This window comes from Penaeus chinensis, chromosome 37 (genome assembly GCF_019202785.1).
Source record: "Penaeus chinensis breed Huanghai No. 1 chromosome 37, ASM1920278v2, whole genome shotgun sequence".
NCBI lineage: Eukaryota > Metazoa > Arthropoda > Malacostraca > Decapoda > Penaeidae > Penaeus > Penaeus chinensis.
This window is the reverse complement of record NC_061855.1, coordinates 3,188,642-3,203,641: the sequence shown is the minus strand read 5'-3', so window position 1 is coordinate 3,203,641 and position 15,000 is coordinate 3,188,642. Positions and strand designations below refer to the sequence as shown.

The following is a 15,000-nucleotide window of genomic DNA, read 5'->3' as shown; positions in this document are numbered from 1 at the left end:
GGGGGACCCTGAGGAAGAGGCGGCCGTGCTCGCTCTTATGTGAACGGATGGGAGGAGCTTTGAAGATCCAAGGAATTGCTCTTAAGGACCAGAGGAACTTAGAAGAACCAAGGTGCTCTCAAGAACCCTCAAAAAAAAAAAAAATAATAGTTTTTAGAAAATCAAACCAAAAAAAGAAGTTTTAAAGAACAAGAAAGTGCTATTAAAGAAACCCCCCCAAAAAAGGAGATTTTTGTAAACAAGGAAGTGCTCTTAATAAACCAATAAAAACAAAAATTCTGGAGAACAACGACGTGCTCTTAAGAACCTAAAAATGTTTTTTACAAGAACAAGGACGTACTCGTAAAAAAAGGGGAGTTATGGAATACAAGAAATTGCTCTTAAGAACCGAGGAAGGATTACTCGGGACGCCCATCGCCAAGGAAACCCCGTGGAGGCTTCAGGGGACGCGAGGCATTGGAAGGAAATGAAAGTCCCAAAGAGAACTAATATGCTCAGGTATTACTCGTCGTAGCGTCGTTCTGTTTTCTGTTTTCTGTGTTTGCTTTTTTTGTTCTGCTTTGTTTTTTGTTGTTGTTGTTGTTTTATTCTTTTAATCTGTTCATCTTATTTTTTTATTATATATTTTATTTTTATTTTTTTTTATTTTTTTTTTTTTTATTTTTTTTTTTTTTTGTCAAGCTTTGTATTTTTTATTATTTTTTTAAACATCTTGTGTATTTTTTCCCCCTTTTTATATGTTTTGTATATTTGTTGAGTTTATTTTTTTATTTATTTATTTTATTTAGCTTCTTATTTATTTTCTGTTTTTCTGCCGCGTTCTTGCAATCGCGCTGTAGACTTAGACCAGCTTGCACACGAAGGCACAGATGTTGAGCTCTGATTTTTGCTTTCTTTCGTCGAGGCGTACGTAAGATATTGTGATAAAATGATAATGATAGTATAATAATAATAATTAAAAAAAACATTGTTGGGAAATACAGATAAGTGCAGTAAACCCGACACGCGAATAAGTTGACAAATTCAAATCGAATGTGTATGTGTGAGTGTATATATATATGTATATATAGTTGTATATATATGTATATATTTAAATGTATATGTATTTATATATATATAAATATATGTATATGTATATGTGTAGCGCACACGCGCACGCACGGACGCACACGCACACGCACACGCACACGCACACGCACACGCACACGCACACGCACACGCACACGCACGCACACACACACACACACACACACACACACACACACACACACACACACACACACACACACACACACACACACACACACAACCACACACACACACACACACACACACACACACTAGTCATCAACCATAAATTCGTCAGATATAATCTTCTGTAAAAAAAAAAAAAAAGTGGATTGCAATTTCCAAGGTGTTAGCAACAGCCAGAGAGCACGCACCGTAGTCACTAAAGGTACAGTACATAACCCAGTAACTTCTGTGATAAATGGAAGTGATAAAATATTTTAATCAATCAATTAAACGACATACGTGGCTTTACGAGAAAATGTATTTTATATCATGTCTTCGCTTTTTTTCACGCTTTTTTTCACGCTTTATATACGTTGTTCTGCACAGTATTCACCTTTCACGCAACACTATGTATGTGTGTTTTAGGCAGAGAAGGTGCCACCGCGCATGATTTGAACATGCCAGTTTGTTTTAAGTTAATTAGTATTTACAGATTGTTTTGCAAATAGTTCTTGTGTTGTTTGTTTTTGTGCGTTTGGCATTTACAATTCGTGTTTACAAATGATCAGGTATTTTATGTCGACCATTTACAGGTCACATTGTTTTTATTACTTCTTTTGCATTTATCATAAGTATTTCACACAAGTAATATATATATATATATATATATATATATATACACACACATCTTTGATTTCCTTGATCTCCCTCCTTTTGTATCTATCATTAACATTACACACACACACACACACACACACACACACACACACACACACACACACACACACACACACACACACACACACACACACCTATTAATCTCATTTGCAATCCGTCCACTAACCCCCCCTCTCCCTCCCCCCTCTCTCCCTCCACAGGAAGCAGCCTGGCCGGGCCCTGCTCCTTGTTCTGGCCTGTTCCTCCGTTCTCCTGTTCTTCCTGAACCAGTCCCACCTCGCAGCCCCCTTCAGGACGGACCCCCGTTCCAGCCCGCGCTTCGAAGGCGTCCTGGCAGACACGCCCAACGCCCGCACGCCCATCGCCACGCCCTACGCACAGAGACGGATTCAGGTAAGTTGGGTTTGAGAGCTGGGGAAAAGTGGGGGGGGGGGGAGGGGGGAGAAATGGAGGGAGAGGAGAGGAGAGGAGAGGAGAGGGGAGGGGAGGGGAGGGGAGGGGAGGGGAGGGGAGGGGAGGGGAGGCAGAGGAGAGGGGAGGCAGAGGAGAGGGGAGGCAGAGAAGAGGAGAGAAGAGGAGAGGAGAGGAGAGGAGAGGAGAGGAGAGAAGAGAAGAGAAGAGAAGAGAAGAGAAGAGAAGAGAAGAGAAGAGAAGAGAAGAGAAGAGAAGAGAAGAGAAGAGAAGAGGAGAGAAGAGAAGAGAAGAGAAGAGAAGAGAAGAGAAGAGAAGAGAAGAGAAGAGAAGAGAAGAGAAGAGAAGAGAAGAGAAGAGAAGAGAAGAGGAGAGGAGAGGAGAGGAGAGAAGAGAAGAGAAGAGAAGAGAAGAGAAGAGAAGAGAAGAGAAGAGAAGAGAAGAGAAGAGAAGAGAAGAGAAGAGAAGAGAAGAGAAGAGAAGAGAAGAGAAGAGAAGAGAAGAGAAGAGAAGAGAAGAGAAGAGAAGAGAAGAGAAGAGAAGAGGAGAGGAGAGGAGAGATAGAAAGGGAAAAGAGGGAGAGGGAGAGAGAGGAAAAATAGAAAGGATGAAGAGGGAGAGGGAGAGAGAGGAAAAATAGAAAGGATGAAGAGGGAGAGGGAGAGAGAGGAGAGATAGAAAGGGAAAAGAGGGAGAGGGGGAAGAGAGGAGAGACAGAGAGAGGGAGAAATTGATTGCGAATGCTTTAGTTGACGGAGGAATGGGATGAGAAAGAAGGTAATTGAACTTGAAGGAAATGAAGATGGCGGAAGAGGAGGAAGAGAAAAAGACGAGGAGGGAAGGAAAAGGGGAGGTGGAGGAGGAGACAGAAGGGAATGAGAAAGTGAGAGATGGGAAAGAAACCGAAGGAGGAGTAGGAGAAGAATAGAAATAAGGAGGAGGAAGCTAAAAGGAGAAAGAGTTGGAAAGTGAGGAGGAAACGGAAGAGGAAAAAGAAGAGAAAAATGGATAGCGAAGGAGTTGGAGAAAGAGAAAAAGAAGAGAAAGGGAGAGAGGAGGAGGAGAAAGAGACAAGAAGGAAAAGGGAAAGGAAAAGGGAGAAGGAAAGGAGAAAGAGAGAAAAAGAAGAAGAGAAAAACAGATGAAAAAGAGAATGGAGAAGATAAACACAAAAAAAAAAAAATAAAAAAAAAAATAATAATAAAAACAGGTTCCAAACCGCTTCACCTTATAACCTGATTGAGTTTTCTAACCGTTAAGGTTCCCTGGACGATGATCTTCACAGAACAGATCATAAAAATGTTCTTCACCGACTCCGCCTGTCCGACATTTATTATTATTGTTATTATTATTATTATTATTATTATTATTATTATTATTATTATAATTATTTGTATTATGTTTTAGGGGGAGAGGCTATAATTTCTAATGGTTTTGTTTCCATAAGCGACTCGCTTGGGTAAATATTTCTGGGTATTGATAGTATTTTGAGTTTTTGATGACTAAGATTAGCTAAGAGGGAAGGAGGAGAAATGAGAGAGGGAGAGGAAGAGGGAGAGGGAGGGGGAGGGGGAGAGTCAGAGAGAGTCAGAGAGAGTCAGAGAGAGTCAGAGAGAGTCAGAGAGAGTCAGAGAGAGTCAGAGAGAGTCAGAGAGAGTCAAAGAGAGTCAAAGAGAGTCAAAGAGAGTCAAAGAGAGTCAAAGAGAGTCAAAGAGAGTCAAAGAGAGTCAAAGAGAGTCAAAGAGAGTCAAAGAGAGTCAAAGAGAGTCACAGAGAGTCACAGAGAGAGTCAAAGAGAGTCAAGAGAGTCAGAGAGAGTCAGAGAGAGTCAGAGAGAGTCAGAGAGAGTCAGAGAGAGTCAGAGAGAGTCAAAGAGAGTCAAAGAGAGTCAAAGAGAGTCAGAGAGAGTCAGAGAGAGTCAGAGAGAGTCAGAGAGAGTCAGAGAGAGTCAGAGAGAGTCAAAGAGAGTCAGAGAGAGTCAGAGAGAGTCAAAGAGAGTCAGAGAGAGAGTCAGAGAGGGGCAGAGAGCCTAAGGAAGCTAAGGCGAGACAGCCAGACAGACAGACACACTCGCAGACACACAGAGAACGGGTCAGACACCTCCAGGAGAAACGGTCGGAAATCCACATGTTTCTGAAGGTCGGAGATTCTTGCAAGTCATCTCAGGATAATTACGAGGTAGTGACTTTTTTATGGATCGATCGATAGATAGAAAGATAGATAGATGGATAGATCGATGGAGAACAATTTCGATGACGTTTACTATTTTTACAATCATTTTGCCTTATGTGTTATCTCGTATCTTTGTAATTATAACCCGTATTTGTAGGATATATATCGTCATAGTAGGATAAATTAGTCCTTATAGACACGTAATTTTTTTTTTTCTAATATTATCCTGTTGGCTTAATTTATGTCTTGCTTTAGAGATGGTATCTAGAGCCTATTTTTCTTCCTTTTCTTCATCTTCTGTCCCTGTTCTTCTTCCTCTGTCCCTATTCTTATTCTTCTTCGTATTATTATTATTATTATTATTATTATTATTATTGTTGTATATATATGTACACACACACACACACACACACACACACACACACACACACACACACACACACACACACACACACACACACACACACACACACACACACATATATATTTACATATATATATACATATATATATACATATATATATATATATATATATATATATATATATACACATATGTACATATATAGTGAGTAGATTTTGGTTAAAGTATTGATGAGGCTGGCCATCCCTCATAAAATTTCGTGTGAGAGAGAGAGAGAGAGAGAAAATGAAAGTAACGTTACGCCCTCGCATAGTGGTTAAGGAACGACCTCTTTGGTGAGTCAGTTCCAGGAAACTTTTAGCCGAAGCAATTCAACAGGAATCACCAGAGTTCCTGTTAAAATAAAAAAGTTGCATAATAGGAAAATTCGGTCGTGAGAGGAGGTTAAACTAGGAGGTGTTCTACTTTCATATTACATGCAGAAGAGAGAGGGAGAGGGAGGAAGGAGGAAAGGGAGAGGGAGAGAGAAAGAGAAAGGGAGAGAGAAAGAGAAAGAGAAAGGGAGAAAGGGGGAGAGAGAGAGAGAGAGAGAGAGAGAGAGAGAGAGAGAGAGAGAGAGAGAGAGAGAGAGAGAGAGAGAGAGAGGGGGGGGGAGAGGGAGGGAGAAGGAGGGGAAGAAAGGGAGGGAAAATAGGAAAATTCGGTCGTGAAAGGAGGTTAAACTCAGGTGTTCTACTTTCATATTACATGCAGAAGAGAGAGGGAGAGGGAGGAAGGAAGAAAGGGAGATAGAAAGGGAGAAAGGGGGAGAGAGAGAGAGATAGAGATAGAGATAGAGAGAGAGAGGGGGGGGGGAAGGAGGGGAAGGAAGGAAAGGAAGGAAGGGAGAGGGAGAAGGAAAAATCCCCATTTTAGCTCTAGTAGTATTACATTTTTACACAGCGAACCGTGAGATTCCTATCGGCTTGACATCGATGTCAGAGAAAACCTTCCCTTGTATTAAAATACCGTTCTTGTGTTCCCGAGTGTGCGTGCGTGCTTTTGTTTGTTATTTGTTCGTATGCTTGCAACTCGTTTTCGCGGGTGTTCGTATGTGCTGATACCCACACCTATCTTGACTCGTATGTATTTTGTCTCAACATTTCGCTTCTGGCACGCGTTCGTACGTACACGCGAATAAACCCCCGTCTCTCGAAACGACATTTCCCCCTCACGAGATCGCACCGCGCGCCGGCTGCCCGATCGGACACGCCCGGCGGGAAAGCCAAGGCCAGAATATGAAGCGTGGGAAAGCGGCCCTGGTGTGTGTGTGTCTGTCTGTGTGTGTGTGTGTGTGTGTGTGTGTGTGTGTGTGTGTGTGTGTGTGTGTGTGTGTGTGTGTGTGTGTGTGTGTGTGTGTGTGTGTGTGTGTGTGTGCTGGCGAGAAAGGCGATTATACGTTTCATTGTTTTTGTTGGGTGTTTTCTTGTTGTCTTGATTTAGCTTAATTTGTCTTTTGTTTTGTGTATTTTTTTTCCCATTGCGGAAGAGAAGGCACATATAGGTTATTGTATGTGTAGGGTGGTGTGCACATAACGTTATGAGGGAGAGTGTTGCGGTCGGCAGTAATTCCGTTTGAAAACTTCTTAAGGACGTATACATTTAGCTTCTTACTGTGATTTCACCTTCCTTGTGTGTTTAAGATAACAAAATCATGCTTATCTCACCTCACTTTACCTTGGACAGCGATGCACAGCATAACTACGTCGTTTTATATATATATATATTATATATATATTATATATATATTATATATATAATATATATAATTTATATATAATATATATATATTATATATATAATATATATATATTATATATATATTATATATATATTATATGATATATATATGATATATATATTATATATATATTATATTATATATATATATATGATATATATATCATATATTATATATTATATATATATTATATATATATATATATATGTGTGTGTGTGTGTGTGTGTGTGTGTGTACGAATATATATGTATATATGTTTTTGTATATATAATGTGTATATATATGTATATTATATAATATATACATGCATATACATGTATATTAAAAGTGGGGGCTCCTTGAAATTATATCTTACCCAAGGGTAGGTTGTATTTTTATAATTTATCTTCGTTTACGCATATAAATACTCACATCATGTTTACGCCTACAGCTAGCGTTTTATGAATCTTTTCATTTATATGATCCTCCAGATTCAGGTTTGCTTTTACAATTAATTCAAGTTTTTTTTTTTTTTCTGCTGGGAAAATGCTGCGCTCATTTTAGATTTTTTTTTTTTTTTTTTTTTTTTTTTTTTTTTTTTTTTTTTTGTGAAATGTCTCTGCACCTAGATGGCTCTGCAAGTGCGTAGCCACAAAGGAGTCAATTAGTAGACCTTTTGACCTTACCTGATTTCACCTTTCCTTGGATTTGCGCGAAACTTTTTTTTTTCACTAATGCTATCAATATCGATAATGTTGTTTTTATTATAGACATTATAATTACTATAATGTTATTCACAGCAATATAAGATGACATATCGAAAATCAAGAAAAAGGGTAAATAAGTGAGACAAGTAATACCCATAATTGGCTCATTGGTAACTTGGTACAAGTGGAGCCATCTGTGTGGAAAAACAATAAAGTAAACTCACATTGGTTCCCGGGTGTTCCTTATCTTCCGTGAGAATTTTGCGTTATCTGCGTCTTTATTTACGACCGAAACTATTGGTGAAAATAATAAACATCCCCTCCTTCCTCCCCCTCCCTCTTTCTCTCTCTCTCTCTCTCTCTCTTTCTTTCTTTCTTTCTCCTTTTCTGTCTCTTTCTTTCTCCTTTTCTCTTTCATCCTCCTTTTCTCTCTTTCTTTCTCCTTTCTCTCTCTTTCTCCTTTTCTCTCTCTCTCTCTCTCTCTTACTCCTTTTCTCTCTTTTTCCTTTTCTCTCTTTCTTTCTCCTTTTTTCTCTTTCTTTCTCCTTTTTTCTCTTTCTTTCTCCTTTTTTCTTTCTCCTTTTTTCTCTTTCTTTCTCCTTTTTTCTCCCTCTCTCTCTCCTTTTTTTTTCTCTCTTTCTCCTTTTCTCTCTCTCTTTCTCCTCTTTTCTCTCTCTCTTTCTCCTTTTCTCTCTCTCTTTCTCCTCTTTTCTCTCTCTCTTTCTCCTTTTCTCTCTCTCTTTCTCCTTTTCTCTCTCTCTTTCTCCTTTTCTCCCTCTCTCTTTCTCCTTTTCTCTCTCTCTCTTTCTCCTTTTCTCTCTCTCTCTTTCTCCTTTTCTCTCTCTCTCTTCTCCTTTTTTCTCTTTCTTTCTCCTTTTTTCTTTCTTTCTCCTTTTTTCTATTTCTTTCTCCTTTTTTCTCCCTCTCTCTTTCTCCTTTTCTCTCTCTCTCTTTCTCCTTTTTCTCTTTTTTTCTCCTTTTTTTCTTTCTTTTCTCCTTTTTCTCTCTCTCTCTCCTTTTCTTTCTCCCAAGAACGTTCCCTTTGGTACTCCGCTCGTTCCTCGTCTCCGCTTATTCGTTGTTTTGTCATCTTTCTTATATAATGACGCAGTTTTTTGCTAGTTATGTTTTCTGTGGATGTTTTTTTTTTACTGTCCCTCGCTCTCTCGCGTTTGACGTTGAACCACTTTCAGATCGTTTTTTTTTTCCCTTAAATTCTACTCTTACCGATAATGATTTCGCAGTTAATTTATTATTTATTTATTTATTTTATTTCCTTTTTTAAGTACTGTGCCATCTATGTTCTTTGTTTCTCAGTTTATGCATTATATCTGTTGTAGGATCCAATAATTATCTCTCTAGTAATGGTACATCCTCTTTCCATCTATTAAGTTTTTGTTTTGTTTTTTTCTGAATAAATCCTCGAAGCCTACTATTATTACCTGTTCTAAAGAAGTGTCAATTTTGGATTCATTGATGTCTATTACACCCTTTTTTTCCGTTGCAGTTTATGTAAGTTTTTCTTGTAACTTTGAGACTAATCCGTTTGTGTTAACGATTTCTAGATTTCTTTCGGTATCCCTTCTGTGTGCGCGTTTGTGTCTGCCTATAGATTTCTTTTGCGAACGAGGTGGCCGTGTTTACCCTGAGGACAAGCGAGTCTTTGCATTCCGCGGTCCTTTGTTAATTTTTGTTCATTTTTTTCTTCTTCTTTGCAGTTCCATGCCATCATCGTTCGTATTCCCCTCCCCCCCCCCTTCGTCTATGTATTCTTTTATTCGTTTGTTTATTCTGTTTTCTTTTTCTTTTTTCTTTTTTTTCATCTTTTCGTAACTGTTATGGAGGTTACCATTTTGTCGGAAATTTTGTCACCTTTGATGGGCATATTTTTTTTTCCGAATAATCCCATCGTTGGTCTTATCCGACAATTCAAGGTTCATGGTCCTTGGTGCGATAACAAAATGAATTCTTGTCTCCATTGTATCGTTCGGTATTGTCATTGTCTGTCACGGTTTACTGGTATTCTGTTGAAGCTTGTGCTCTTGTTTACCTTTGCTAGATTTGCGAGATTGTTCCCGTGTCGGCCAGATTGTAACAATTAATTCATTGTTTTACTTGGTCGTGTCTCATGAGCGACTCCTTTTTTCTAATAACGAGGCAACGCTTGGGACCGCCACCGACGCCGCCGCAGGCTTTCGGACGCCACGGAGAGGGCTGACTTCGACGATAACCGCCGCGAACAAGCGAACCCAACCATGAAATTGGCGCGAAAGTTGAGGCTTGTTGACCTTTTTTTTAGCTCGACTCTTAAAATGCCAGTTAATAATTTCTTACCTATTATAAAAAAGTTTGTTGATTTAACACACTATAATAATTCACTCACACGTATATACACTTTAATACATACGAGTAATCTCTCTAATGCATATGCAAATGCACAGTATTTGATGAACATTCTTATTTGCATTTTCCCCTTAACCGTCTCCTCTGATAATTTTACCATTTATTTCCTTCTCATTGTCATTTGAATGATTACTAGTCTTACTATTTACATGTGCATTATTAGAATAATATCCCATTGTTTAAATGTCATGTTTTCTGGGAATATTGTAAAATTCAATCATCTCAGCCACATATCAAATGCCCTCTCTATTAAATTCATATTTCTTGAATGAGTCAGAGCCTCGAGTAGGGTAAGCCAGTAGCTATGAGATATGAGGGTATAAGATACAAATATTTCATATACTGAATTTGTTCTAATTTTGTGCAGTAGATAGGGATAGGGATGGCATTCCAAAATATATAGTAAAGTCTTCAAAAAATATATCGATGTTAAAACAGTTGTTGAATATTCATACAAATACAATTCAGTTTTCCCGTTTCGTTGTTCCTACTATGAAAGAAGGATTTGTTAAGTGGAGGCTTAACAGTAAAGAACGAAACTGTCGAAGGCCTTCATGAAAGGCACATTCGTCCTGGCGCTCCCCTGCCACTCAGGTTCCAATAATATTTGCGCCAGTTCGGAGCGTCGGAACTCGAGGCGTTCGAAGCTGCCTCTGAAACTCTTCTCTTATATTCTTTGTCCTTTTTTTCCTTTTCCTTTTTTTGGCATTTCGTTTCCTTTTACCGTTTTCGCATCGAAAATTTAATTGTGCCTTTGCCTCTTTCATTTATTGTTGTTTGGTTGCTTGGTGTCGTATTTTCAACTTCTTTATTGTTTCGAGTGTTGTAACTGACTTCCTCGACTTTTCCTTGTAATTCCTTTGTGTCTGCTTGGCCACTGTTCCCAATCTCGGCTTCTCTGCCTCTTCTTTGATTTAATTTATTTCCTAAGTCTCTCTCTCTCTTTCTCTCTCTCTCTCTCTCTCTCTCTCTCTCTCTCTCTCTCTCTCTCTCTCTCTCTCTCTCTCTCTCTCTCTCCTCTCTCTCTCTCCTCCCCTCCCCTCTCCCCTCCCCCTCCCCTCTCCCTCCTCCTCCCCTCCCCCCCAATGTGAAACTTACAAACAAATATCATTCCTCTGCACATTTGAGTGAAAAATGGTGTGGAAATGATTCGCGTCGAATAGCAGGCCATTGAGATGTTTCCATTCATTTCCGCCATGAAGAAATCCCTTGCTGAATGGCACTTTGATGACAGGCCGCTTTTTATGTCGATTTGCAAATGCGTAGTTTTCTCTCGTGTGTGTCTTTCAGTTTATCTATCTCTGAGTAAATAATATTGATATCACAGTAGTAATGATGATGATGACAGTAATACAGGTGGTACTACTACTAATGATAATGTTAATGATGTCATGAAAATAGTAGTTGTAATGATAGGAAGTAGCAATATGCTATTACTAAAAAGGATGATCATAATTATGAGAAAAGAAAGATGATAGAGAAAACAAGATTAAAAAAAAAAGACAAAAAAAACGAGAAGGAAAGAGGAAGTGGAGAAAAAGGATTAGAATTTGCCAAATGACATAAACACAGTTATAGGAATCCCCCCCCCCCCCCAGCAATACACAACAAAATTGCACCTGAAAGAGAGAGAAAAACGAATGATAGTGATGATGGTCATACTTATAGCAATGATAATAAAGGTTTAATGATGATAATAAGAATGAGAATGAGAAAGTTCTAAAGATGATACTTATGACGATACTAGACCATTAATAATAATAAAGTATGAATAATAGAATGATAATGATTTTCCTAATAATATTTCATATTTCTCGTTTGCTAATAGTATTAATAATAATGAATAATAATAAAAGTATTAAAATAATGATAATAAAATATTTATCATCATAATTTCCGTCTCTCTTTTTTCTCCCACAGGACTACCAGAGCCCGGAGTACACAGCCCCGGGAGACACAGCGCCACAGCCGCCACAGAAGGCTCCTCCTCCTGATGGTGAGTGAGCAGCGGAGGCCACGGAACCTGAGGGATATGAAGGACTAAGGGAATTAGTGAAGGGAACGGTAGAAACTGGAGGGATTTTTTGAAGGAAATGGGAGTAACTTAAGGAAATGGTAGTAACTTAAGGAAATGGTAGTAACTTAAGGAAATGGTAGTAACTTAAGGAAATGGTAGTAACTTAAGGAAATGGGAGTAACTTAAGGAAATGGGAGTAACTTAAGGAAATGGTAGTAACTTAAGGAAATGGGAGTAACTTAAGGAAATGGTAGTGACTTAAGGAAATGGTAGTAACTTAAGGAAATGGTAGTAACTTAAGGAAATGGGAGTAACTTAAGGAAATGGTAGTGACTAGAGGGATTTTGAGAGGAAATAGTAATAGTAAATGGTAGTAACTGGAGGGATTTTTGAGAGGAAATGGTAGAAACTGGAGGGATTTTTGAGAGGAAATGGTAGAAACTGGAGGGATTTTTTAAAGGAATTATTTAATAATTAAAGGGAATATTAATAACGAATGGAATTATTGATGGAAATTTTAGAACTGAAGGAATTATTAAAGAGTATGATAAGAATTAAAAGAAATATTAATAACTAAGGGAATTATTGTAGGAGATGTTAGAACTAGAGGAATTATTAAAGGAAATGTTAAGAATTAAAGGAAATATTAATAATGAAGGGAATGATTGAAGAATTATAGGAATTGTTAAAGGGAGTGTTAAGAATTAAAGGAAATATTAACAATTAAAGTAATTATTAGAGAAAGTGTTCAGAACTAAAGGAAGCATCTATGACTAAAGGAATTATTAAATGAAATGTGAAGAATCATAGGAATTATTAATAACTAAAGGAATTTTTTACTGTTTGTTGTTGGTTTGTTTCATCTTTTCAGACACTTTTCTTTATTTTTGTTTTCTTGTTTGCTTGTTTGTTTTCTTAGTTTTAATATTTCTTTTTGTGTTTAAGGTTTTATTTGTTTCTTTCTTCTGTTTTTTTTTTTTCTGTTGTATTTTTCCTTTGTAGGAGTTCCATGATTTTTTATAGAAATCCTTGCTTGCTTTTGTGTTACTTCATTATTCTCATTCTCATCACCATCACCACCATTATAATTCTCGTTCAGTCACCACCAACATCACCACCATTACTATCCCATTTCTACTACCACTATCATCACCATCACCACCATCATAATTCTCCTCCAATCACTGCCATTACTGTCCCTCGTCCACCAACACCAACGTCATCACCACCACCGTCACCATCATCACCACTCACCACCGCCACCATCACCATCACCACCACCACCACCACCACCATAATTCTCCACCACCGTCACTATCATCACTCACCACCGCCACCGTCACCATCACCACCACCATAATTCTCCACCGCCAACATCACCACCACCACTCTCCCTCTTCCATTCCCCTCGCCCTCGTCCCACACGCTATCACTAACTCATCTCTCCCCTCTTTCGTCCAACAGCAGAGGAACGCGAAGAAGAAGGAGGAGGAGGAGGAGAAGAAGAACAAGGAGAAGGAGAGGAGGAAGAGGAGGAAGAGGAGGAAGAGGAAGAGGAACCAACTGGGGATGAAGGGAGGAAAGAGAACAGCACGGAGAGCATAATCGCCGCCATCTTGGACCAGCAGAGGGAAGAGATTCTGCAAGATATGAAGGGCTATGTGTTTCATCCCAAGCTGAAGGCGAGGTGAGGGAGAGGGGAAGGGAGAGGGGAGGGAGGGATGGGGGGGAGGGAGAGGGGAGGGAGGGAGGGGGAAGGGAGAGGGAGGGAGGGAGGGGGAAGGGAGAGAGGAGGGAGGGATGGGGAAGGGAGAGGGGGGTGGGAGGGGGGGAAGGGCGGGAGAGGGGGGTGGGAGGGAGCACGTCCTACTTATGGATTCGTTGACGAGATATACATACATGCAATTCAGTTTGTGCGTGGGAGGTGTAAGCAATATTTTTTTTCCCTTTTTCAAATAACTAATCATATATGTTCGACGGTCAATGAGACGCTAATGAGGCTTACATCTGTTTCGACATGTGGAATCAATACCTTGTGATTAATTCGTCGTGCATCAACACCTTTTGATAAACCTTTAAGTAACCCTTCAATGATATGCAAAAGTAACTTAATGTGTCACAAAGATATTTATTTTATAAAGATGAAGAAAATAAAATTCAACGAATAAAAGTAGATTATTATTAAATACATATTTTACAACCCCTGAAATATGCAGGTAAGCGAGGAAATTCATTACAGTCGCTAATGAAACGCAGACTATTTATTATCTAAATATAACGTCCTTCCCAAGAAACAAAAGAGCGTGGAGAACGATTGATTAATAATTACAGTCGTTGATCAATATTTAATTATCATTATTCATAACATACTTTCAAAAGAAATAGATATTTCTTTATTTAGATTTATTTACAGTATACACATATGACGTCCTTCGCAAAATCCCACAGGACCGCGAATCGTTAATTCAACATTTGATTATAAATAAATGCAAACTACAATATGGTATAACGTCCTTCGCAAAAATCCCACAGGAGTTCGAAGGACGAAGATGAATTACAGTAGTTAATACAGCATTTAATTGTAAATAAACCCAAACTATAACCTCCTCCTAACGCCCTTCCCGAAATCCCTCAGGAGCGCGAAGGACCTCGTGCTCGAGCAAGGCGGGAAGCCGGTCCGGAGTTTGGTCATAACGACATGGCGGTCGGGATCCACATTCATCGGTAAGTTTGTTTTTTCTTTTCTCTTATTTTCTTTTCTTTTCTTTTATTTTCTTGTATTTTACTTTATTTTTTTCTTTTTTCTTTTTCTTTTTTTTCTTTTTTTTTCTTTTCTTTTTTCTTTTCTTTTCATTTCTTTTTCTTTTCTTTTCTTTTCTTTTCTTTTTCTTTTCTTTTCTTTTCTTTTCTTTTCTTTTCTTTTCTTTTCTTTTCTTTTCTTTTTTTCTCTTTCTTTTTTTTCTTTTTCTTTTTCTGATTTTGGAAAGTTTGGAATTTTTGATTGGGTGTGGGTTTTTTATGATTAGAATGAGTATGTTTATTTTTTGTGGAGTGTTGATTTATTGTTATTGTTACTATTATTGTTGTTATTGTTATTTATTATTATTATTATTATCTTTATTATTATTATTATTATTATTATTTGATAGTAATACTGTTATCACCTTCATTATCATTATTATATATTGCTATTACTATTATTATATTATCATTAACAATAATATTATTATTATCTTTATGTTACTACCAGTCTATC

At 38.1% G+C, this 15,000-nt stretch overlaps 1 protein-coding gene across 1 annotated transcript in view; it reads left to right on the top strand.

Annotated features, from left to right (window-relative positions):
* LOC125045724 overlaps positions 1-15,000 on the top strand; it is a 55,932-nt gene that overhangs the window by 36,235 nt on the left and 4,697 nt on the right. The window contains exons 2-5 of the mRNA XM_047643155.1: positions 2,112-2,304; positions 11,648-11,723; positions 13,209-13,431; positions 14,380-14,468. Coding sequence (XP_047499111.1) covers positions 2,112-2,304; positions 11,648-11,723; positions 13,209-13,431; positions 14,380-14,468 — 581 coding nt within the window. The remainder of the gene's footprint in view (positions 1-2,111; positions 2,305-11,647; positions 11,724-13,208; positions 13,432-14,379; positions 14,469-15,000) is intronic.